At 36.9% G+C, this 26682-nt stretch overlaps 1 protein-coding gene across 3 annotated transcripts in view; it reads right to left on the reverse strand.

The window, feature by feature from the left end:
• The window catches only part of AIG1 (androgen induced 1), a 329615-nt gene that overhangs the window by 193958 nt on the left and 108975 nt on the right, over positions 1–26682 (reverse strand). For all 3 annotated transcript variants that reach the window (XM_027850744.1, XM_027850743.1, XM_027850745.1), the window contains exon 3: positions 5044–5145. In XM_027850744.1, the coding sequence (XP_027706545.1) occupies positions 5044–5145 (102 nt within the window). The remainder of the gene's footprint in view (positions 1–5043; positions 5146–26682) is intronic.

Consider the following 26682-nt stretch of genomic DNA (forward strand, 5'->3'; position numbering starts at 1 on the left):
TTGGGTCCAGCTGAGGAGTGGTAGAAGATGAGGGGATGAAGGCACCTCACTAAGTTAGAAATGTAAAAAAGCAACTTGAAATACTGCAAAAATCCCCTGTCAGTATGAATTTAATATGGTTACTTTTGCTGAATTCCTATGCCCTTTTAGAGTTTTCTGTGGGAGTCCCTTTCAAGTGTGAACCCCATCTAGCCAGATGTTCCCAAGGAATTTCTGCCCTCTATTACAGTTTATGAGTTTTATTGTCGAATTTGCTCAGGTATCTCAGAACAGTTTTAGAGGGAGAACTCTTCGTAAAAGAAAAATAAAGCACAAGGCCAGGTTCTTTAAATGTAATGTTTTCATTGGTATTCTTTTAGCCAGAGTTCATAAGGGTGAGAGGATAGAGTGACCCAAGCCCCTCCTGGAACCAAATGCATGAACTGTGTTACCCAGATTTGGACAGTTTCCACAAGTCATGTCATACTCCAAGAGGATAACTTCATCTCTGTATTTCTATAAAACCCATGATCATCCAGACACATTTAACACTCTTTTCTTCTTTAAAAAGGCAGATGTACAAAAACTACAGCTGTCTTTAGTAATTACTAAATGTCAAAATAATTTTGAAAAGACTAAATATTCATCTAAATTAAGGTTAGTTTGATTTTCAATTGCACATAAGAAACAATGACACACTGAGTATGCTCAGTGGTGGGGCCCAATTCCTTTCTTTTTCCTTCAGAAATTATATGGAGAATGGATAATTCATGCTGTGATTTTCAGACTATCCATGTCATGGCTGTTCACAGCTCTATAATAACAACAATAATAATAACAGCCTACTCATCTGTAGTGTCTTTCATTCGAGATCTCAAAGCACTCATCAACATTAATTAGTTCTCTCAATAAGTAGAGACATTGTATCATTGTTGAGTGCTTCCTGACACAGCAGTGCTAATTGTCTACAATTTTTTCTGAGTTTAAATATTTATGGGTATTTGTCTTTAAAATGCTTATTTGCTCCCCTGATGGTGCTTTAAAATTATGGTCAGCAGAAGTGGAGGGGCTTAGGGTTCTATTTTTGCAACAAGAACTGAGTTCAGTAACAAGGCAGGAGAATGAAGATAATAACCATACTTCTTGTCAGAAAACAATCCCTTTGTAGCTCCTGCATTAGCTCTCCGAAATATCTCTTCTGCTGGCCAGCCCTCTTATACCTTACTGGCTAGGTCTTCATCACTAAGATGCCCAGGTTGACTGTAGTACCTCATGAAGTTCCCTCCCCAGAACACTGCCATAGCTTTGCATTACTTGTACCACTCCACCACCATCAACCTTGGAAGGTACAATTGTTGGCAGCTGCTGTCTACTGTTTGTTTTTGTGTGTGTGTGTGTGTGTGTGTGTGTGTGTGTGTGTGTGTAATCAGCCAAGGGGGACAGGGCAACAGACACATTATGTCTGTATGTAGAGTGCCTGCTAGCCACTTGGACAAATTCCTGGATAACCTTCCACTATTCTTGAGAGGGAAAGAAGGGACACATTTGCAGGAGTTCCTAAACTTTTTGAACTTGTGACAATCCTTAAGAGAAGAAAAGTAATTTTCCCAAGGTAGTAAGAAGCAATCAGTTTTGGAACCCAGGTCCTTTGATTCTAAACCCAGTGTTCTTTCTACCATGGCAGCTTGATTTTGCACCATCTCTTAAAAGTAGTATATGGAAAATAATAATTTTTTAAAAATTAAATGATACCTTTTAGATGTATTGTATTTCATTGTTTTCTCATGTGTTATGTCACCAGATGCTCTGAGCACAGTAACGAGATGGGCAGAGACGTTATTATCATTCCTATTTACAGAAGAAGAAATTACAGATGGATCTTAGAAAGGGTAAATGATTTGGTCATTCCTATGGCTAGTAAGCACCAGATCAGGACCACAACCCAGGTTTCTCACTCCTAGTTCAATATTCTTTATTTGGACAATTTTTAATGTTGTCATTAGCCCCCATGGCAGGTTTATAAAACTAGGATTGAGAAATCACAGTTCTAACTTCTAATTCCCCAGCCCTCTCCCTCTCTTTGCAAACAAATGGGATTCAGTTTTTAGCAGCTTTGTATTTAATCTAAACCCTGTTTTATTTTGTTGTTGCTTCCACATGCTTTTAAAAGACTATGGAATTTAGAGCTGGAATTGATCCTTTACTTCAGCCTCTTCATTTTACAGATGAAGAAATCAAGGCCCAGAGAAGAAAAATAAAAATTTTCTCAAGGTAGTTAAGAAGCAATCAGATTTGGAACCAGGTCCTTTGATTCTAAATTCAGTGTTCTTTCTACTATGGCAGCTCCAATTCTAAAAAGTTCCAGCTTTGTAAATTCAAGGTTGGTTTCATGATGCCTTCTAAGAGGGTCTCATAATGACACATTATGAATTGAATTTCAGTTTTGTGGTCCAACATTCCACACTGGTAACAAACAATGTTGAGCCCACACAAACAATGTCTTGTTCTGCATCTGAGAAGAAAAGTAATGCTCTCCTGGAGGGATATGAACTCTCTTAGTCAACAAAGGGACTTCCAAGCACTGGACAGTGTACGTTGACACAGGACTTTACAAAGGGGTAAAATCAGCCCCCTTTTTTACCATTAGATGTAAAGAATAGGTCCTCTACAATAGACTAAAGCATCTTAAGGAGCAAAAGACTTAATTAGCTGTAGTGACATGACACTTTGACTTGTTATCAACAGAGAAGAGTGTACTCAAAATGTTCACTTGTGATCTCGGGAACAATGGCAGCAGAGGAAGTCTGTCCGAAGGACCAAGCAAGGTGAGAGTTGTGTTCCTCAACTTAGTTATCAAAGTTGTCTGAATGACAATCCTGAAAGCAGACACAGACTTAAGGTCTGAAGGCTGGAAATTTGGTTAATAAGCTGCCTGCTGGAAACATTCAGCCTCAGAAAAACGTAAAACTGGAACCAACAGAGGTTGTGATCAACTCTTCAGACTGACGGTATTACATACAGTTTAGAGATGCAGAAAAGGAGCCAAGTGGTTAAGTAGTTAGAATGCTCTACCCTATGACGTAATTCTATTGTTCTCTGCTAATCACCCTCATTACCCCCAAGAAAGCAGCTGCTAGTTCTAAACAGTAATACAGCAGACAAGGGTTTCAAAAATGCCCTCACTTAACTAGGTCACACACTTTGTTCACTTGTGAACAGTTATATATATATATATCACTGCTTCATATTTGAAGATAATGCTATTGATGATGATTGCACCTGGACAGAGCTGAAATGACTAATTTGTGAGCCATAGTTTTTCCTCACTGAAAACATGGAAAGACTGCTCTTTGATTTGTGGCTGCAGCAGCCACGTACAAAATCTAACACTCACTGCAACTCTGCGTCTGAGGCTCAAGTTTGACCTGACATCTTTTCTAAGAAAGAGCATCTAATTCTCAAATGAAACATCCAAAATGATGTTTTCAGAAGTCTACAACTTTACTGTAGAAACTTTCCTTCAGAATATCCTTAACATATTTCTTCTGTCCTCCATATTTGTAGTAGTAAAAATTCAACTTGTCCCATTAAGAAAGAATGAGAATGAATATGCATATGTCTAAAATACCCTCTGGAAAAAAAATATTATCCAAATCATAGTTATAAAGTAGGTACAGTTTCATTATTGGTTGGCCCAATGGTGTTTTTTCAGTCATTACATATGGCAGTTCTAGAATGACATCATCAAAGAAAATTGTGACTTGTCAAAATTCACAGGATTTTACAAAGGGAAGAAACAAGTGAAGTCACTTAGTATAACTCCTTCATTTTATGGGTAGGGAGAATGAGGTCCGGAAAGTTTAAATAGACTACTAAAGGTCACATAGCTAGTTAATGATAGAGCCAGAACCCCTCTTCTGACTCGTCATCCAAAGCCCTTTGCCCCTACACCATGCCACCTCCTGGATGCTCAGGAAAGTATAGAAACATGCCAGTCGTTACACTTTGTTTCAGAAAGACTTGGTAAAGTCAGTCTAGCACAATCATATGTACATTTGTTATTACGCACTACTTTTCTTAAAATATACCAAAGTGGGGAAGGGCAATTTTATTTTGGTCGTAGCATTTAGAGCTCTTCCTTTCCCCTATAATTTCTGTGATGCACTGCCCTTTTCACCAGCAGCATCCTGTGACATTTTCTAAAAATGGCTATGACCAAAATGCAGGCTTCCAAATAAATTTAATACAACAACAAAAACAGACAATTTCCAACCTCAGAAACTGAAGCAATAAGATAATACTAAGTTACTCTGCAAACAATTTCCCTCATTCAGAGATTGATAATGCATTAAAAATCATCAGACTGGAAATTTGGGAAGGCATTACAATATCTAAGGCATCAAGAGGGATGAGATTGAGAAAAAGTGAAAATCTCAATGGCTATAAGCTTCTCCAATCAGAAAAGACCAAAGAAGAACTCAACAAACAGGGATTGGAAAGGACAAGAGTTCTATTAACAAAGATAGGCAAGGACATATTTCTTCAACATTTAAAGGAAAAAATGGAAATGTTTCCAAAGTTGCTATTCATTTTGAGAAATTATCCAGTATAATTCTGCTTCCAAAAGGGTCTTATTAATATTTCTGTGTGAGGTAGAAGAGGGTTGGAAAATACAGGGATAGAAAGAAGATGAGGCATGGACTAATATTCAATCTGTAAGGTGTGAGGAGCCACTTCAATATAAAAAAATAATTTAATTTTATCTCTCAGAAGCTGAACTGATTAACTAGCATTTTATTAAATGTGGTTTTATTACAAAACAAATAGCAGCCCTATGTTAGTATATATAGTGGGTCAATTTACTTAACAGGTCTAATACTAACTCATTTTGGTCATTAAAAGAGAAGAGGTTTTAATCACTTAACAACTTTCTTCCTTAATGATCATCCATTCTTTTGCATGCATTTAACAATAATCCATGAAGGCACCACAGAAATTCACGCACCAGAAAATACACTTATTAACATATTAAAAAAAGAATATAATCTGTTTTGTTCTACTCACCATTCCATGGTTCAGCCAAGCAGGAATAAAATTATCAAGTAACTTTGGGTAAACCATCTCTCTATCATAGATGTAGATGCTCCAAAACACAGTCACGACAAACTATGAGAGGGACAAAAAAAAATACCTAAGTACAAGCTACAGCTCAATCAATTTCAATAAATATATATTAAGAGACCTATGCACAACACTGTGCTGGGCACTAGGGGAAACAAAGATAGGATACCTGTCTTCATGGAGCTTTCTTTCTAATGACAGATGTCAGATACAGAGATAAGGATAATGCAAAATAACATACAATGATACAAATATAAAACAGCAAAACATTTTAGAAAGTTGCAGAACAAAATAATATGTGAGATATATGGGGAAAAGATCATTATAAACTGATGGTATCAGGGAAAGTTTCAGAAAGGAGGTGGTATTTATGCTGCGCTTAAAGGATATAAAGTTGACTAATGCAGGAATTTGTTTTGTTTAACGACATATATTTGTAACAAGTTTTGTTTTATTTCTTTTCTCAGTGGGTAAGGGAGTGGGAGGTGAGAGGGAGATAATTTGGAACTGAAAATAAAAGTTAATTTTAAAAAGAAAGGATCTGTAGACAAAGAGGAACGTGAGTACATTGAACAAAAACCGTGATTTAATTTGGCTAGATCTTAGTGTATATGTGGAGAATAAAAGGAGGTAATACTGAAAAAAAAAGAGAAGCACTAGAGTGTGAAAGGAGTTCAATATCAGGCATGAAACTTAGAGACTAGCTGATAGGCAAATAGGGAACCACTGAAGATTTTTGAACGTAGGAATGTCATGAGTTTACTCATATTTTAGGAAGATTACCTTGTTAATGCATGAGTTGGAGAAGAGACAGGAAACAGGGAGATTTGTTAGGAGGTTATTGTAATAGTCTAGGTGGGTATGAAGATGGTAGTGGCAGCAGTGACAAAGGGGAAGGGATAGATATGAATGCTACGCTATAGATTCACCGAAAGAATAAAACAATGTATCAAGTTTTAAAATAGGGGAGACTAAGTAAATGGTGATGCCATTTTCTGGTTCTAAAAGATCCGGGAGATTTTAATTTATGATTTCTTGAAATACAGTGAAAGAGGGAAGTAGGAAAAAAGCAAATGTAGAGGGAAAGATAATAAGGGCAAGAGCAGACTTTTGAGGAACACTTGCTAAGGAACTGGGGAAGGGAAGAAGAGCTGGTGAAGAAAATACCAGAAGTAGTTAAAGAAGTAAGAAGAAAAGAAAGAGAATTCTCTGAAACCAAGAGCAGAAAAGCTGACATACAGAAAAGGATAGTCCAAAATTTCTGGCCAGAATGGTGCCTGAAAGGAGGAAGGCAACCCACTCTAGCAATAACTTAAAATTTTCACCAGATTAAATAATTAAGAAATACATAGTGATAAAATAGAGGGACTTCTTCCACTCCAGAACTGCCCAAAAAATGAGTCTCTGAGCAGTACAACAGAGTAACCAATATAAATGCTAGTGATTATCATCATACCATTCTATTCTATTCAAGGCATTCTTTCTCCCATAGGATTATGCCCACTTTTCCAGCTTAAGGTATTCAATGTTGCAAACCCTTATCCTCTGCCTTTTAGAATATTACATTTCAAAATTTCTCATTTAGTTGAAGTTGTCAGGTCTTGTATGATTCTAAGTGTAACTCCTCAGTACCTCCTTCCATAGCCTCCCCACAATATTTTTTCTTTGATGTAGAAACTAGATTTTGATTATGTTCTATGGATTACATAAGTGCCTTTTGGTGTTTCTTTAAGGATATGTAATGTCTGGGATTTTTTTTTCATTGAGTCTAGTGAATTTCAACCTATTTTTTAAGTCAGGTATTTTCATTGGAGATATGTTATTTTTTTTCCTTTTTCCTTTTTTTTTTGTTAATCTTTATTTTGTTCTAATATTTCTTGTTGTCTAATGGAGTCATTGATTTGATTATGGTCCATTCTAATTTTCAAGGAGTCTAATACTCAGCTAACATTTATCATTTTCTGTTATCAGCTAATTATTTTCATTCCATTTCTTTCTTACAGAGATTTTTATTTTACTTTTTATCTCTTGCTTCATTTATTCTTGGTGACAGGTACTGCATCCTGATGTACTTTTAGGTAGAGGTAGTGGGTCCTGTTGCTTTTAAACAGCATCACTTTGGCTCTTTTATTGACTCCCACCTCCCAGGGTTAGACCCCTCTGAATCTTTAAGATTCAGAGCACTAAATCTTCAAGACACTGTATGGCTTCTCAGGACACAGTACTAGGAATCTAGAAATTGATGATACAAAACTAGGAGGGATAGCTAACACAGAAAAAAGTATTCAAAATTATCTGGATGGGACAAAATACAGGCTCAAATTAAATAAAATGAAATTTCATAGGGTAATATGTAAAGTCTTACATCTGAGTTTTTAAAAAGTCTCATGTGTCTAAAAAAATGGGAAAAGATATAATTAGACCAAAGTTTTTTAATCTGGGATCCACAGATCTCCAAGGATAGATTTCAGGGGATCTGCTACTTCATTTTTTTTTTGTTTTTTGTTTTTTTTAATATTTTTTCAGATTTTATTAATTTATTTACTTTTAGTTTTCAACATTCACTTCCACAAGATTTTGAGTTCCAAATTTTCTCTCCATCTCATCCTTCCCCCCACCCCAACACAGTGTGCATTCTGAATACCCCTTCCCCTAATCTGCCTTCCCTTCTATCTCCCCCCCATTTCTTATCCCCTTCACCTTCAGTTTTCTTGTAGGGCAGGATAGATTTCTATACCCCATTGCCTGTATATCTTATTTCCTGGTTGCATGTGAAAACAATGTTTAACATTTGTTTTTAAAGCTTTGGGTTCCAAATTCTCTTCCTTCCTCTGTCCCTAACTACCCTCATTGAGAAGGCAAGCAACTAGATATAGGTTATACATGTGGAGTCATGCAAAACACTTCCATAGTAGTCATGTGGTGAAAAACTAAGTATATTTCCCTTAATCCTATCCTGCCCCCCCATTTATTCTATTCTCTCTTTTGACCCTGTCCCTCTTTAGAAGTATTTGCTTCTGATTATGCCCTCCCCCAATCTGCCCTCCCCTCTATCATTCCTCTGCTCTCTTGTCCCCTTGCCCACTATTTTCCTGTAGGGTAAGATAGATTTCCACGCCCAATTGAGTGTGTATGTTATTCCCTCATTAAGCCAAATCCGATGAGAATAAGATTCACTCATTCCTCTCACCTTCCCCAGTTTCCCCTCCACTGTAAAAGCCTTTTCTTGTCTGTTTTATGTGAGATAATTTACCCCATTCGACCTCTCCCTTTCTCCTTCTCCCAGTACAATCCTCTCTCATCCCTTAATTTTATTCTCCAGATATCACCCTTTCATCTTCAACTCATCCTGTGCCCTTTATCTATCTATCTATCTGTACATATATACATATAATTTTTCCCTCCAACTACCCTAATACTGACAAAGGTCTCATGAGTTACAAATATTATCTTTCCATGCAGGAATGTAAACAGTTCAACCTTAATAAGTCTCTTATGATTTCTCTTTCCTGTTTACCTCTTCATGCTTCTCTTGAGTCTTGTATTTGAAAGTCAAATTTTCTATTCAGCTCTGGTCTTTTCATCAAGAATACTTGAAAGTTCTTTATTTAATTGAATATCCATTTTTTCCCCTGAAGGATTATACTCAGTTTTGATGGGTGGGTGATTCTTGGTTGCAATCCTATCTCCTTTGACCTCCAGAATATCATATTCTAAGCCCTCCAGTCCCTTAATGTAGCTGCTGCTAAATCTTGTGTTATCCTGATTGTGTTTCCACAATACTTGAATTATTCCTTTCTGGCTGCTTGCAATATTTTCTCCTTGACCTAGGAACTCTGAAATTTGGCTGCAATATTCCTAGGAGTTTTCCTTTGGGGATCTCTTTCAGTAGGTGATCGGTGGATTCTTCCCTTTGGTTCTAAAATATTAGGGCAATTTTCCTCGATAATTTTTTTTTTTTTGTCTTTTGGTTGGGCAATGGGGATTAAGTGACTTGCACAGGGTTACACAGCTAGTAAGTGTTACGTGTCTGAGGCCGGATTTGAACTCGGGTCCTCCTGACTCCAGGGCCGGTGCTCTATCCACTGCGCCACCTAGCTGCCCCCGATAATTTCTTAAAAGATGATATCTAGGCTCTTTTTTTGATCATGGCTTTCAGATAGTCCAATAATTTTTAAATTATCTCTCCTGGATCTATTTTCCAGGTCAGTTGTTTTTCCAATGAGATATTTCACATTGTCTTCTATTTTTTTGATTCTTTCGGATTTGTTTTACAGTGTTGATTTCACATAATGTTACTAGCTTCCAATTGCTCCATTCTAATTTTTAAGGAAGTATTTTCTTCATTGAGCTTTTGGACTTCCTTTTCTACTTGGTTGGTGGATAACATCGTCTAGACCAGGGCTTCTAAACTTTTTCCACTGGAGACCCTTTATCACTTTTCCTCAGCGTTTGCTGGTGTTGCATGGCCTGAGCGCATGCTCTGTGCAAAGTGCGAGTGCTCTGTGCTCAGAACCAAGGCGGCAGTAAAGTTGCAAGATGCAACACAGGCAAGTGCTGCCAGAAACACCTCAGATTCATTACATGTTTGACTATTAATTAATTTTTGGTTGTTGCACATTCAGAATCCTTTTACTGTTGCCAGATTTTTTGTGACCCCATGTGGGGTTGCAATCCACAGTTTAAGAAGCACAGTTGAGACTGAACAAGTCCCAGGATATTGCAGAACCTCCTGAAAGAGATCTGTAATTACAAATTACAGTTTGGCCTGTCCACTCAAACAATACTGGACAACTACAGCCCATACTTCAGCAAGACTCTAAAAGGATGGCTTACAGATGTATATCTACACCTCTGGTTCATCATCCTTCTGTCAGGAGGTAGACTGCTTAACATAGGAGTTGCTGTTGGTAACTGCATCAGAGTCTTTAAGTCTTCCAAAGACATTTTTATTTATAACACTGTAGTCACTGTATAAATTACTCTCCTAGTTCTACTCACTTCTTCTCAGGTTTCTTTGAACTTATAATTTTCATCATTTATTTCAACATAATAATATTCCATTACACTCACATACTATTATATATCATATATTCATACACCATTAATTTGTTCAGCAGTTCCCCAATTGATGTGAAAACTCTCCTGAATTTCCAGTTATTTGTTCCTTTAAAATTGCTTCTATGAATATTTTAAAATAGTATTTTATTGTTTTCCAATTACATGTCAAGATAATTTTTAACATTCTTTAAAAAAAACTAAATTCCAAATTTTCTTCCTCCCTCCCTTACTTCCCCATCCCTAAGATGGTAAGCAATTTGATATACGTTATGTATGTGCAATCATGTAAAACATATTTCCATACTGGTCGTGCTGTGAAAGAAGAAACAGACCAAAGGGGGGGAAAAACATGAAAAAAAATTGTATGCTTCATTCTGCATTCAGATTCCATCAGTGCTTTCTCTGGATGTGAACAGCATTTTCTATCATGAGTCCTTTGGAATTGTCTTGGATCACTGTATTGCTGAGAACAGATAAGTCATTCATAGTTGATCATTGTATAATATTGCTGATACTATGTACAATGTTCTCCTGATTTTACTTACTTCACTTTGCATCAGTTCATGTGAGCCTTTCCAGGATTTTCTGAAATCATCTTTCTTGTCATTTCTCATAGCACAATAATATTCTATTACATTTATAGAGCACAACTTGTTTAGCCATTCGCCAACTGATGGGCTTCCTCTCAATTTCCAATTCTTTGTCAGTATAAAAAGAGCTGCTAGAAATATTTTTCTATATGTAGGTCCTTTTCCCTTTTTTATGATCTCTTTAGGATTTCTGTGAAAATTTTTGTACAGATGGGTCCTTTCCCTCTTTCTTTGATATCTCTGGAGTATATGCCTAATAGTGGTATCATTGGATCAAACGTTACACTTAATATAGTAGCTAATAATAATGATGATAGCTAACATTTATAGAGTGTCTACTATTTACCAGGGTCTGAGCACTTTACTATCATAAACTCATTTAATCCTCACAACATCCCTGGGAGGTGGGTGCTATTATTATCCCCACTTTACAGATGAGAAAACTGAGGCCAACAGACATGAAGTAACTTGTCTAGAGTTACAGAGTTATATGTGTCTAAGGCTGGATTTGAACTCAGGTCTTCCTGACTCCAAGTCCAAAGCTCTAAACACTGTACCAACTGCATCCAACTTGACAAAATAAGAAACAAAATTCATTTGAAGGCACATAAGATATAGCAAATCACTGGGAATGATAAAAGAGTAGGGTTGAAAAGGAAATAGTATTTCTAGACCTAAACTATTTTATGAAGCTCGAATAACCAAAACTGGTTAGAACTAGTTACTAAAAACAAACAAACAAACAAACAACAGAAAAAAAAAATTTGCACCACCTAGTTGCTTACTGCCAAACTGCCTTCCTGAATGACTGGATCAATTCAGAGGTCCACCCATACCTTTTTTTGTTTGTTTGTTTGCATCTTTTCACAAATGTAAACCAAATGAGCCAATAATCCACCACTTTTCTCTCCCCCCCACCCACCATGGTATCAGCAAATACTTTGTTTCATGACTCTTTTTACAAAGTATGGTTGAGGAGTTATGGCACAGGGTCAAGTCAGGTCCAAATGGTTCTCTCCTAATAATGCTGGTTATAATTTACATAAGCTTAGGCAAGGAATTTAATTTCTTCTCTTTAACAAAGGAGGATTTCATGAACACTTATTGATTGTTAATATACAAAGTATGCTCTTTATAATCCATTTATAATCAAACCTCAATTACTTACATTGTATATTAACCACCTTGTAGCTTACTTGGGTCAAGATTTTTAATATCTGATTGGCGGACACAACTAATTCAACATGTTTTTATTGTCAACATGATTTTAAGTCAATTTTATCCCATTGCCAATTGGCATTTGCTCAAGACATGTAAACACATTAATATTATTTTAAGGAAATTAATCAGTAAAGTAGTTTGCTAAGAAAAATGCATTCTAAACATGAATGGAAATTATCTTTGGATTATCCATGCAATTACTTTCTTTGAATACTGTAGATGACTGAGAATTAATGGTAACTGCATTTATAAAGAACATTTTTTGTCAAAATTTAATCCCCATAACATTAATCCTTCCCATTCACAGAGGCACAGAGATTATCTTCACACTGACCTCCATTCTATTGATAAAGAAGTTATTATTCTTTCTGTTTCTTTTTCTCTGCTTAGCTATGTCAGGTTTCAGGTGTAGACCATAAATGTAATTACAACATAATGTCATTAATATTAATCCTAATAATTCAAGAATATGATTAGTTAGACATTAGGTTAAACATTATCTTTCTACTATATGAAGGTGGTGGGGTGGGAGGTTTCTAAGCAAATTGATTCAATGCTGCCAAGTATAAGCATACTGCCAGTTCATTTCAATTCTGAAATGTGTACCTCAATCTAATTGAAAGTCTAACAGGATACAAAGCTCTGTTTTGAATGCTGAAAATACAAAGATGCCAAAGGACTCAGACCTGGTGGGGGAGATATGACATGTACACAGATAAGTAGTATTCATTATGTGACATTATTCATTATATGACATCTACTGTGGAACATGATTTCTGAATGCCTTGGGTTTTAGTGTTTCTCTATCCTCGTATTATATTGTTTGGTTTTTTTACTTTATATCCTCAGGCCAGCACACAGAAAGGATAAGACTAGAGATGGGGACTGGACCTGTTATTTCACTGGTCTAAGGTACTTCTGGGAGAACAATTCACTTTACCAGTGCAGGTCAGTTCAGAGTAAGGGTTAGGGAACATTTTCTGCAACTTAGAGTGTCAGAGAGTTGCTGGAGCACTGGGAGTGGGGTGGAGAAAGAAACAAGAATTTATTAAGTACCTACCACATTCTAGACACCTTGCTAAACACTTTACAGATACTTCATTTGACCCTTATGATCAATCCCAGGGTCAAAAGTCATATAGCAAAGGGTTATTAAGGGGAAGGGAAGGGAAAGGAATAAGTATCTACATAGTACCCACTATGTGCCAGGCATTATGCTAAGTGCTTTACAAATATTATCTCATTTGATCCTCACATTAACTCTGGAAAGTAGGCATTATTATTATCCCCATTTTATAGTTGAGGACACTGAGGTAAACAGAGGTTAAAGTGACTTGCCCAGGGTCATACAGATAGTAAGTGTCTGGGGCTAGATTCGAACTCAAGTCTTCCTGACTCCAGACCCAGCACTCTATCCACTGAACCACCTAGCTTGTATACTCACTAAAGTGTTTGCCACTGTCAAGGAGGCTGTTCAGGTAATTTTCTAGATGTTCTTTTTTTACTGCGTTTGAACTCAGATTTTCCTGACTCCAGGGCCAGTGCTCTATCTACTGTACCCCTTTCTAGGATTTAATAGTGAAGGGGTGAAATATAGGATAATAGAAGAGAAATATAGAAGAACAGCTTGAGGGAACGGTAGGGTCAAAAGGAAGGAACTTCTGTTGTTAAACTAGAGGAGATTCTGTACCCCAAAGGAATCAAAGAAAAAGGAAAAGGATCTATGTATGTACAAAATGTATGTACAAAAATGTTTATATTAGCTCTTTTTTGTTGTGGTAAAGAATTGGAAATTGTGGGGATACCCATCAATCAGGGAATGGCTAAACAAGTTGTGGTGTATGAATGTGACAGCATACTAAAATGTTGAGCAAGATGCTTTCAGAAAAACCTAGGAGGATTTACATAAACTGATGCAAAGTGAAGTAAGCAGAATCAGGAAACCATTGTACACAGTGATATTGTATGATGATCAACTGTGAACGATTTAGCTATTCTTACCAGTGCAATGATACAAAACAATTCCAAAGGACTTATGACAAAAAATGCTATTCACCTCCAAAGAAAGAACTGATGGCAAATGAATGCAGATTGAGGCATATTTTTTAAACTTTCTTTATTATTCTTGCTTTTTTGATCTGTTCTTCTTTTGCAACATGGCTAACATGAAAATGTTTTACATGATGACACATGTATAATCTATATCAAATTGCTTGCCTTCTTAAGGAGGGAACAGAGGGAAGGAGAAAATTTGGAATTCAAAATTTAAAAAAAGAATGTTAAAAATTTTTGTTTACATATGATTGATAAAAACATAAAATAAAAATTAAATAAACTAGAGGAGATATGAACATGTTTGCAGCTGGAGAGAAGAAGGCAGTAGATGGTAAAATAATGAAAATGAAAAAAGAGTGAGTGATCAATGGGACAAGTTCACAAAAATAAAAAAGTAAATTAAAAAATGAGGAAGAGGGGATAGATTGAGGCCATACATGGAAGAATTAGCCTTGGCAAAGAGATGGAGCACCTTATCCTCTGAGACCTCAACAACCAAAAAAAAAAAAAAAAAAGGCAAAGAGTGAGAGAAAATAGTGAGAGGTTTTCAGACATAGAGGAAGGAAAACCAAGAATTTCACAACAGATGGCCTCAATGTTTTCAATAAAGTAGGAGGTGAGGTCATTACTTGAGACAGAGAGAGGAGTTGAGTGTTTGAGGACAGATGATTATGTTTGGACATGCTAACACAGGGGAAAATAGGCCAAAGGAGAAGTATTTAGCAAAAATTGTTTTAAAAAATTCCAAACATTTTTCATGAAAATTTTATAATATATATGTTATCTTTACGTTTTAGTTAAAACAGGTGCCACAGGAACCACAGTGGAAAGATCACTAGATTTACAGTCCAAAAACATAGGTTGAAATTCCAGTTCTGCTAACTTACTACCTGTGTGACCTTAAGCAAGTGACAACCTCTCTGGGGCCTTAGGTTTTGTTTTTGTAATCTGCAAAATGAAGGAACAGACTTCTAAGCTCCCTTCTAGTTCTAAATCCTCTATTTGAGAATGCTTGTTTTACTGTAGGTGGGAGGATGCAATAAAGCTCTATTTCTTGGGGCAGGGGAAAAGACTATAATTTGGACATTTCCACAAGTCAGACAGCATTTCCCACTCCCTCACTCCCCTTTACTCTTAATTAGGAGGTTTAACCTTAAATTTCATGCTTCTAATGGCAGCTTCTCAACTGAAAAGCTGTCTTCTTTTGCAGGGATTTTTAGAAGTTTATTCATCTTATAAAATCCTTAGTTTAGAATCCATTTCCTACAGGAAAACCACTTCTTATGAGGTCTCATCAGGAAATCTGTGCAACAAACACATTTGCCGTGTTTATGAACATAGTACACATTGTTCTTTTTCCCCTAGCGACTGTCTTGGGAAGTGGACTTAGGGATAGGGATTGGATTTGTGATTGCAGTAGTATAGGGAACTCCTGGGAGAGGCAGTTCACTTTACTAGTGAAGGTGGGGATCCTTCTCTGCTACTTAAGTCTTAAAGAGTTGCCTAGAGCACTGAGAGGTGGCTTGCTCAGGGTCATATGACCAGTATATGTATTTACCCATGGAACATGTATTCATTTATTCACTCACTTAAAAGATATTAATTGAGTACCTATAATGTATATGACATCATACTTGGTACAACAATGGATATAAAGGTGAGAAAGATATAGTAAGACATGTAATAAGTACAATAAGGTTAAAGTAAAGCAATCTATAGGTACAGACAAATGACATCTGGTTAGAAACAAAAGAAGACTTTATAAGGGAGGTGGTGGCATTTGAATTGGACCTTGAAGAGTGGGTAGGATTTTAAACAGCAAAGATGAGAGAATATGCCATTTCATAGAAGGGAAAAAGTACAGTCAGGGAATCACTGGTCATTCTAACAGAGGAGAAAACACAAAAAAGGGTACCGGTAACAAGGGGGAAATCACAACGATACTAAGTGGAACAATGGGGCAATCCACTAACATGATGAAAGAATTTTAAGAAGAAAGGCACAATCAACAGTGTCACATTATGCAGAGAAGTAAAGGATGCTGAGGAACTTAAACAGGCCATTGTATATGGTGATTAAGAGTTCACTGGAAATATTCAAACTATCACTCCCAGTAGAATGGCAAGATCAAATCCATATTACTAGGGGTTGACATGTAGGTGGGTGATGAAATAGAAGTGTAAGTATAAAGTATTCCTTCAAAAATTATGATGGTATGAAGGGAAGGAGAAAGATGGGAGTTGCGGATTGGTCCAGGAATTTTGGAAAGCAATTTCCAAAAGTTACTAAACTGTGCATACCTTTTGACTATAGTGAAAGCATTGAGGAAAAGGTTGATTATGGAATATGAACTGGATGATACCATAAAGGGCTAATAGATGGGAAAATTAAGGAAAAGTTAAAGAACTGAAAGGCACAATGAGGAAAAATAGGTCAGAGGCTTAAAGGAATAGAAGAAATGGAGGGCAAAGGATCTTTGGTCAGAAGGGGTTAATGTCAGTATTTTAGGTCTTGGAGGAGGAACAGTTCTGAATAATGGTGGTTAGTGCTCATGTCCTCAAGCAAAGAAAGTAAAGACTATTGACATTCACAGGGTAGAGAAATCAAGAGGAGAGGTATTAGAAGGACAATCAGGATGGATGCTAAGTACAATGAGGGTAATAAAAGTGCACAGGATAGAAGGAAGATGATAATCCAGGTGGTGAAATCATTTTGAAAGGTATGGTTAGCAGTTTACAGTGTGGCAGTTGAGGAGATATGGCTTAGGCAGTTGAGTGATGGTGTTGATATTATTGTCTGGAAAATGCAATGAGGATTAAGAAATATATCTGTCTTTCCTCTTCATCCCATCAGCCGAGCAATTAGGAGAGACATTCATTGGAGATGTGTTGTGAGGGAAGTGATACTGTTAGGAAAAAGACAGATTTCCATTAAAGTGGAAAGGGGTACTTCTAAAGATGATGGAAGATGTGGGGAAGTTTGCTTAGGATATACTGAAGTTCTGTGGAAGGAGTTACCAGAGGGGTAGGCAGGATTAGAACAGGCCTAAAGACTAATAGAAGTAAATTCAATAGGGAAGAGAACATAGGAGATGATAGCATTGGTACCTAGGAGGGCAAACAGGGTAAAAGGCAGAGAGGAAGAATGGAGGGTTATATTATTGATAGGGGGCTGATGAATACTGAGAAGGGCATTATTTTGTTATTCTAATTGTTTGCAGAACTAATCAGATAATTGAAATACTGGTGGTGTGTGCCTGTTTAAATTTGCATTCCTGCATAATCAAGGGCATTCCTTAACTAAGATTTATATATGCCTATAGCTAGGAATATATAGGGAGGCCCTGTTATTTGCGATATAGTGGCTTTGGCTTTTCCACTATGAAGTAGTAGTAGTGGTAATAGTAGTAGCAGTAGCACTAGCAGTAGTAGTAGTTGTTGTAGTATTTTGAAACTGGGTGTCCCTATCTCACCGATCAGCATGGGAATTTCAATCTTACATTTCTGTCCTAGGCTGGTTTTCCCCTCCTTAAGCAACCTGGCGGGTCCCCACTCTCTGAAACTCACCATATTGGTGTTGGACTTAGCACCTACCCTCAGTTCAAGTGACCTCTCAACCTCAAGCTCATCACAAGCAAGGGTTACAGGTGCTCCTCACCACGTTTGGCCTCATTATAAATTATAAGGGTCATATACTTTTTTGTCAATTAGGTAGGTCCAATTTGCTGTGGAGTTGGACAATTCTGTCCAATAATAGTAATGCTTTTAAACTAAAAGCAGAGAATAATTAATGACATCATCATCATCATCATCATTTTGAGTGTTTACTATGTGTAGGGTTAGGATTTAATAGGGACATTTACATCAACTTATTTGATAAGTGAATCACCAGCATAAATGGACGCATAAATTGTTTTAGAAATATTAAAGACTGGTAAAAATGAAGACGACTGCCAAGAAAGTAAGGTCCCACCATCTGAACCATAACACTAAACTGTCAGGAGACACATCTATCCAAATAACCCTGGTGACTAAACTGTTCCCTCGATAAACACATAGTACGTAGCTCCTTGGCCCTCCTATATGCTTGTCCTCTTGATGGAATGATCCTTACTCAAAATAAATTTGAACCCTATTGCCAGGGCATGGGTATGTGACAAAAATAAGTTGTGTTGGACAGGCTGAGTGATTTTAAAAGAGTACACTACTCTGTAAAGAAGCCCCTTGTGTGTGCCAAGAGGGGATGGCCATCCAGTTCTTATCATGCACCTGTTCCTTCTCAGTAGCCAGAAGTGGTATACTGTACTTGAAGGGGCAGTGAAAGAAAAAGCACAGTCATTCTTGGGCTATTCAAGCTGTCTGGATGAAACGCTGTGCTCTATTGAAAACCTATCTGATTCTCTGAGACCATCAGAGATGAATTCTACAGGAAAGCTAAATTCACCATTTTTCTTTTGGCAGGAAATCTCATTTATGGACTTGCCATTTAAATTCTAATGTGATTGATAGGAGATGAACCTAAAAGATTGATGCAAACCAGCTGTGGACTTCTTTTTTCCCCCAAAAGCAGTTTTGTTACTACCCTTTGTTACCCCTACCTAGGGTTAGGGTGGAAGGGAAGGAGAAGGTAAGGGAGAAGAAGGATGAGAAAGGGAGAAGAGAAAAAGGAGGGAAAAGGAGAGAGGAGGGAAGGAAGAAGAGAGAAAGAGGGAGAGATGAGAGAAACAGAGATAGAGACAGAGATAGACGCATACAGAGATGGAGAAAAAAGAAAGAGGGAAAGAGAGGTAGAGAAAAAGGGGAAAGAGAATCGAAGGGAAAGTGAAAAGGGGGAAAGAAGAAGAAAAGAGGAAAGAGAAAGGAAGGGAGAGGGGGAAAGGAAAAGAGGAGAGAGAAGGAGGGAAGGGGGAAAGAGAAGAGATTTTTTGCCATTAAAAAGGGTAAAGAAAACTGCATTATCTACAGTTTAAATCAGTAAATGTCATTTAGAGAGATAAGAAGGGAAGGGTGGACTTAACAGTACTGTGTCTCTGAGGCCCAAAGTCCTAGGACAGCTGAAGTACTAACTTAAAATTCAAATCACAGGTATGCTTAAACTGAAGACTACTGGTCTGCCTGAAGAAAAACAAAACAAAACAAAACAAAACAACAACAACCAAAAAAACCACAAGAAAACAAATTTCTCTTCTTTATTTGAAATATAAACCTGTTTCACAGAGTTCATGCAATGCCAACTGTCAGGCTTGATGCCTATGGGGACAAAATTTAAATTGTATTTTTGGCTTTGTTACTTTGACTCCTGATCTTTTTGTACCCTTATTCAAGGTCAGTTCTTCCCATGTTGGTCCTATTTCTGTTGTATAAAATTTGGGAATATTTCCAACTGCAATATTTATTTCTCTACACATGGAAAACCTGTGAGAGCTAAGATGGGCAGGATAAGATGAAATTATAGATTCTGGAATACACATTATTTATGTACATGTGTATATATGTGGGTGTATATATATATATATGTATGTTATACACATATACATTGTATTATATATGCAATAGTGTATTGTATATGTGTATATACACATATATATGTATACACACATATGATTGCCCCTAATCTAAGGTACCTCCCAAAGTTGAAACTGAGGCAGCTAATTTCTGAATCATCTAATCTTTTTTTGGGGGGGTGGGGCAAAGGCAATCAGGGTTAAGTGACTTGCCAGGGTCACACAGTTAGTAAGTGGCAAGTGTCTGAGGCCGTATTTGAACTCAGGTTCTCCTGACTCCAGTGGTGCTCTATTGTGGCCTGAATCATCTAATCTTAAAGGCTTGAGAACTCATCTAATTCTGAGGTAACATGGCCCAAAGGAGAGAGCACTGAAGTTGGAATTAAGAAGATGTAGATTCAAATCCAGCACCTGACACTTAAGTCTGTGTGACTCTGGGCAAAACACTTAACCTCTCTGAAACTCAGTTTCTTCATTGTAAAATGAGGATAATAATAATTCTAATACCTATAGTAACAACCTATGTCACAAAGTTGTTGTGAGGATCAAGTGAGGCCATGTAGGTAAAGTGCTTTGTAAACATTAAGCTCTGTACCAATCCCAGTTATTTTTAACCTACCTAAACAGAACAGGGAGCAGAGGTCATGGGGTGAGAGATGAGAAGCATTTCTTATGCATCAAGGGAGGACAGAAAATGCATTTTATTTATATATTATACGAATGATTAATACCTTACCTGCTTCCAAAAAGGTTTTCAGGTGGTAGATTAAACAAAGAAACATGAAAATGAGGAGAGAAGGGAGTTTATCTTTTGGCATCCTGATGAAATGACTTTTACATGTAACTGATGTGCTTCAGGGGAGATGTGACTTTATCTTTTTTTCCCCCTACCAAAAAGCCTGTTTTTCATATTTGGCACCTTCAGAAAGCTCCCTCTATTTTGATGGAAAAATTGCTACTACCCACATTAGTTGCTTTGCTATCAGTCTCTGACCTCCCCAGATTCTCCCTTTATCACCTCCCACTTTTATTTCAGTATCTAAATTGTAAAATAATTGGCAAGCGGCCACTCTCCCTCCTGCCCAACTTTGTAATGATAGTTAATCCTTATTAATGCTAGTAAGTGCTGTCAGCTCCTTGAAGGAGTCTATGTTCTAAGAGACCAAAAGAGACACACAACAGTACCTCATCAAAGACCATTGTTTTGATACAATGCTGAGATTTATAATAGTACAAAATAAGGTCCAGGTGTTCCCTCCTCCTCTTCTGCTCTGAGACAATAACAAGCCCTATAACAAGCCATGAGTAGCACCTTTAGAGTAGATAATTATGTCTGAGAGTGGTATAGTTAGTCCTGGTGTTGAATGTTAGACCTGATGGAATAAAGACTTAATATGAATCCAGAAAAGAACTGAAAACATTATGTTTTAAAAAGCCAATTAAAGGGCAAGGGTTGGGGCCATTTGTATTGCTTCTTCTTGCTGCCCTCCTCACTCACCCAGAGGTACTTAAGGCTGTTCCTGTAGCAGCTTCTCTTGGGAACAGTACATATGCTCACTCAGAACGTGACTAACATTTGAGAGAATTAAACTGGAAAAGGGAGCATGTGCACACCTCTGTGGGGAAGCAAGAAGGAGAAGGAGATGGGGTGTGTGTGTTGGGGTGACTGGGCCTTATTTCAGTAACAGTCAACCGGACACGTTCTCAATCCTTTTCACATCACACTTCAGACAAGTGGGCATTCCCATTTCTAAGTGGGCCCCGGGCGCTGTGTCAGGAGATGAAACAGTTGAGCAAAATAAGCACTATAAAATTACTCAGCACAGGATAGTGCCAGCAGCACTGCCATCTGAAAGCCAAGAAACTACATCCTTCTCTTGTTTGGGAAGTGGGCTGGGGTTTGCCCATTCAAAATCACCTATAAAGTGATTTTTTAAAACTAAAATTATTTTCAAAGGAAGATGTGCTTATCTTGCTCCCATTTCACCTCTCCTTCCCTGCACACTGAGAAAGGCAAGAAAAACAAAATCCCTATTACAATCATGTATTACAATCAAGCAAAAAAAGCTCCCATATTGGCCATGTCGAAAAAAATACGTCTCAATCTGTAATCTGAGTCCATTATTTCTCTCATAGGAAGTGGGTAGCACGTTACATCTGAAATCTTCTGGAATTGTGTTGGTTATTGTGTTAATTAGAGTTCCTAAGTCTGTCAATGGGCAGCTAGGTGGCACAGAGGATAGAGTACCATGTCTACAATCAGGAAGACTCATTTTCCAGATTTCAAATCCAGTCTCAGACACTTACTAGCATGTAACCCAGGACAAGTCACTTAACCCTGTTTGCCTCAGTTTCCTCATCTGTAAAATGAGCTGGAGAAGGAAATGGCAAACCATTCCAGTATCTTTACCAAGAAAATCCCAAATGGAGTCATGAAGAGTTGGACATTACTGAAAGCTTTGTCAAAGTTGTCTGTCTCTGATATTGTTGTCCTCGTATAAATTGCTTTCCTGGTTCTGCTCATTTCACTATGCATCAGTTCATACAAGTTTTCCTAGGTTCCTCTGAAACTGTCTTCTTTGTAATTTCCTACAGCATAATAGCATTCCATCACACTCATATATCATACATAACTTATTCAGCTTTTCCCCAATTGATGGGTACCACCCCCTCAGTTTAACTATAAACATTCTAAGAACAAAGAATATCCAATATCAATACCTCACTTATACTCTGAGGGTGAATCAATTATGACTTGGATGGAAAACAACAAAAGGCTAAAGCAAGTAACACAAGTGGAAAGAAGGACAATCAAAGACCCTAACAAGAAACACAACAGTGGTTAGATGAGCAGTGAATGTAATGGAAACTCCATTTTTTTTCCCTTTAACTATATCCATGGTTTTGGCTAACCTAGGCAAATTTTACTCCACAATTTCCTAGAGAATATAAAGTAAAGATAAAGTCTAATTATGATAAAAGGCTGATTCAACAGGAGGAAGGTGTGACATGAGGTATACAATGGGAAACTGATAGGTAATTTCCTCCAAAAGACAGTGATAGGTTAATCATTAGATATTGAAACCACCTTGAAAATCAGCATGATATAGGTTCTTAACAAAATTAGCCAGATTTAAACAATTTCAGAGCTGGTCAAGGATCAGAATTAATTCTTAATAAGTGTTGTTGATTACATGACCTTGGGTAAATCACTTAATCCATCTGGGCCTTGTTTTCAAAACGTGTAAAATGAGTGGACTGGACCAGTGGGCTTAGGTTCTCTTGTGGCTTAAAAAGTATGAACTTATAGGGTGTGAAGCAGATAAAGCACTGGACCTGGAGTAAGAAAGACTAGTCCAAATTCAACCTTACACACCTACTAGCTGTATGACCTTGGGCAAGTCACTTAACCCCTACCTGCCTCTGTTTCCTCACTGGTAAAATGAGGATAATTATAGCACCTAACCACAGAGTTGTTGTGAGGACAAAATGAAGTAATAATTGTACAGCACTTTGCAAATATTAAAGCATTATATAAATAGTAAAAAATATATATATTGTTGATGGTCATAGAGTCAGAGCTGGGAGGCTATATAGTCCAACCCCTTGTTTGACAGATAAGTAAACTGAAGCCCAGGAAATTTAACTCCCTACCACAAGCTCATACAGGTAGAAAGGTAACGAAGAACCCAGTTCTCTGACTTCCTTCCTCTATACCACACTGCCTCTCAAAAGAATTAATTTTAAAGAAGAAACTCAGACCCAGAAAATGAAGTGATTTGCCTAAGGTCACAACAAATTATCAGGAGAAGTGGCACTCAAATCCAGATCTCTTGACTCCAAGTATAGTGTTCTTTCTATACTTACTGCTTCCTAAGAACCGCAACCATGGGCAAATGAATTAACAAAAACTAAAAATACAAACCAGTGAACTGGCATGACAGTATAATGCTATCATTACTAAATAATACTCTTGGAATGCGAAGACAGGTAAATAATTTGAAGGATGGCCCCCCCAAAAAAAGACAATAGATTTTTTTTTCAATTAGTGTATTATTTGAGATGTTGAGCTAGCTTAAGAGCATCCTTCATTTTAGGGAACATTCCAGCAAAACCCGTGGTTATGAATTTCTGTAAAATGAATTTCAGATAACGTTTCATGAAAAACAAACAACTAGGCAGAGCTGAACATTTTTGCTGGGGAATTTGTTAAGATGGTTTACAGTGAATTGTGGCACACTAGCACAAGGAGTTGTCATACCTCTTTCAGTAATTCAGTTGTTTTGTCTTTAAACAGAACTTAAATAGCATTTTCATGATTCTAAAATCTTGCTTTTCTTCTCTACATATCCTACCTTCCAGTTTGGACTATAAGATCCCCAAGCACCACATTTTTCTCCCTTAAAACCTTGCTTTTTTTGTTTGTTCAGGTATTTATATTTACCAGGTTTTCTATAGGTGAGCTGCAATATTAAGCTTCACCAGTAGGTGTTGTCAACAGAAAATATATTCTCCACTCTAAAGATTCCTCAAGTTCAAGTCTTTAAAATTTATATAAAACTAATTAGTCTTATAAGTCTGTGGGTTTGAAATTAGGCAAATTGTTTACTTATAATAGAGGACAGGGAATGGACCTATGATTATATTAGTAAATGAAATTCCCAGATAAAGAAATTCTATTAATGCAAGTTGGGACCTTCCCAACTTATAGCTTATAGTTTTGAAGAGTGGTCTAGAATTCAGGACTTCTTAAACTTTTTTTCACTAGTGACTCCTTTTCATGTTTTGCCAGCCTTTGTTGGTGCTGCATGGCCTGAGGGCATGCACAGTGCTCATGTTTTGTGTTCAGAACCAAGGCTGTAGTAAAGTTGCCCAATATAACATGGATAAGCACTGCCAGAAACACCTGGGATTCATCATGTGTTTGATTTTGAATTAATTTTTGGTTGTTGTGCGTTCAGAACCTTTTACTATTGCCAAATTTGATCCACAGTTTAAGAAGTGCTGGTCTAGATCAGTGAGAAGTCATGTGACTCTCCTAGAATAATACAGCCAGTAGATGTTATGAAAAAGAAATCTAAAATATCAATAGCCATATGAAAAATATTTCAAATCATTAATGATAAGAGAAATGCAAATTAAAACAATTCTAAGTTTCCATTTTATACCCATTAGATTGACAAATATGACAAAACAGGAAAAAACATTTTTGGAGAGGTTGTGGGAAATCAGGTATATTTAGGCATTCTTCATTGGAGGTAAAGTTAAGAATTGGTCTAAACCACTGTGGAAAGCAACTTGGGACTATACCTCCCAAATCACTACTGCAGACACTTTAGCCCAGTGACTCCATTACTAGGTCTCTACTCCCAAAGATATGAAATATGTTGGGAAGAGGCCTACTGATGCGTACAATAAAAGAGATAGTAACATTTTTTGTTATAGCAAAGAATAGGGGAAAAGTGGATACCCATTAATTGAGGAAAAGATAAACAAATTGTAGTATATGAATATAAATGAATATTATTTCAATCTAAGAAATGATGACCTAAACCTGTGAAGACTTGAATGATGATACAAAGTGAGTGGAAACAGGAGAACTATTTGTACAATGACTATAATACTATAAATACTATAATGACTATACTATATATACTGTATTTATATATAAATACTATAAATGACTATAACACTATAAAAGGAGACAAGTGTGAAAAAATTTGGGAATTCTGATCAATGCAATCACTGATCAGGACTCTATGCTTCTCATTTCTTGGAAGAGAGGCAATGGGCTAGAGATTAGTAATGTCTAGGTAAATAAAAAAGTTTAAAAAGTTAAAAAAAAGTTTCCAGGGTCCTCAAGGGGCGAATCCAAGTGTTTCTTCCACTACACAAAGCTGCCGTCCTACATAATGATCTTTAAGAAACTTAAATTTCCTTTATAAGCCAAAAAAGATGAAAAAAAATGTTTTTAAGCATTCAAAATTTCAACATTTCAATGATCACTGTAATAGTATCATCATCTTTTTAAAAGAAAGGAAACATTTATCTTTACTCAATTGTTATATGATGGTTAACAATCAACAAAACTTAGGTTTTAAACTCAGAAATGAAGATGGATGTTTATTTTTCCTCTTTCTCCATAATGCGATTTTATTACAAAATAATATGCCCAATAATTTTACTTTATAGTGACTCCTTGCTGGGTAAAACCTAACTAAAATACTTTTAAACTTAGAGTGAAGTTTAGCACAAAAGAGATCTGACTTAGATCCAGGTTATTGAAGTTATGAAAGTATATGTTGTATTGAAATAAGCACTATGGTTTAAAAGTTAGAAGACTCAGGTTCCAATCCAACTTCAGAAGCTAACTTGCTTGTATGAACTGGGACAAGTCAAAGATCATAGGATCAGAGATATAGAACCAGAAGTGCCTTTAGAAGCCATCTAGTCCAATTCCCTCATTTTTTACAGATGAGGAAACCTGAGGCCCACAGAGGTTAAAAGACTTGTCCAAGATCACACAGGCAGTAAGACGCAGAGCCAAGATAGTGTGCATCCTGAATATCTCTTCTTCTAATCTGCCCTCCCTTCTATCACCACCTCCTTCTCTTATCCTCTTCCCCTTCTATTTTCCTGTAGGGCAGGACAAATTTCTGTACCCCATGTCATGGGTACTTGTCATGGCTTGCAGGATGCTAGCATAGCCCTGGAAAAGACAAGGCCACCTCTATCCCATTATAAGGCATCAGAGTCAAAATTTACTAGAGGACTAAAACTTTTTTAAGTCCATCTCCTTCTTGCCAAAAGGCATTTTGAAAGGCTTTTTCCCCTTCTGAGTTGCAGTTGGAAGAATAACTTGTATACTATTCTATATATAATCTCTGGACAGAAAATTAAATGCAATTCCTTTATAGAAAGCCTCTAGTGGCCAATTCTGAGGTCCCCAAAACTTAGGGTGAGAGACAAGACAATAGACTATTTTGTCTGATTAACTGAGTTACCTGGAAAGTTTCCCTTTGACAGAATAGAATAAATTGACCACAAACTAGTTTCATAAAATCTTTCATTGGGTGGCTCCGCTCTGTTTATTAAGACATTGCTGACTCCATCTAATGTACTGGCCTCTGCTCCTTGGCAAAACAAACAAAC

This window comes from Vombatus ursinus, unplaced genomic scaffold (genome assembly GCF_900497805.2).
Source record: "Vombatus ursinus unplaced genomic scaffold, bare-nosed wombat genome assembly UNPS02009132.1, whole genome shotgun sequence".
Lineage (NCBI taxonomy): Eukaryota > Metazoa > Chordata > Mammalia > Diprotodontia > Vombatidae > Vombatus > Vombatus ursinus.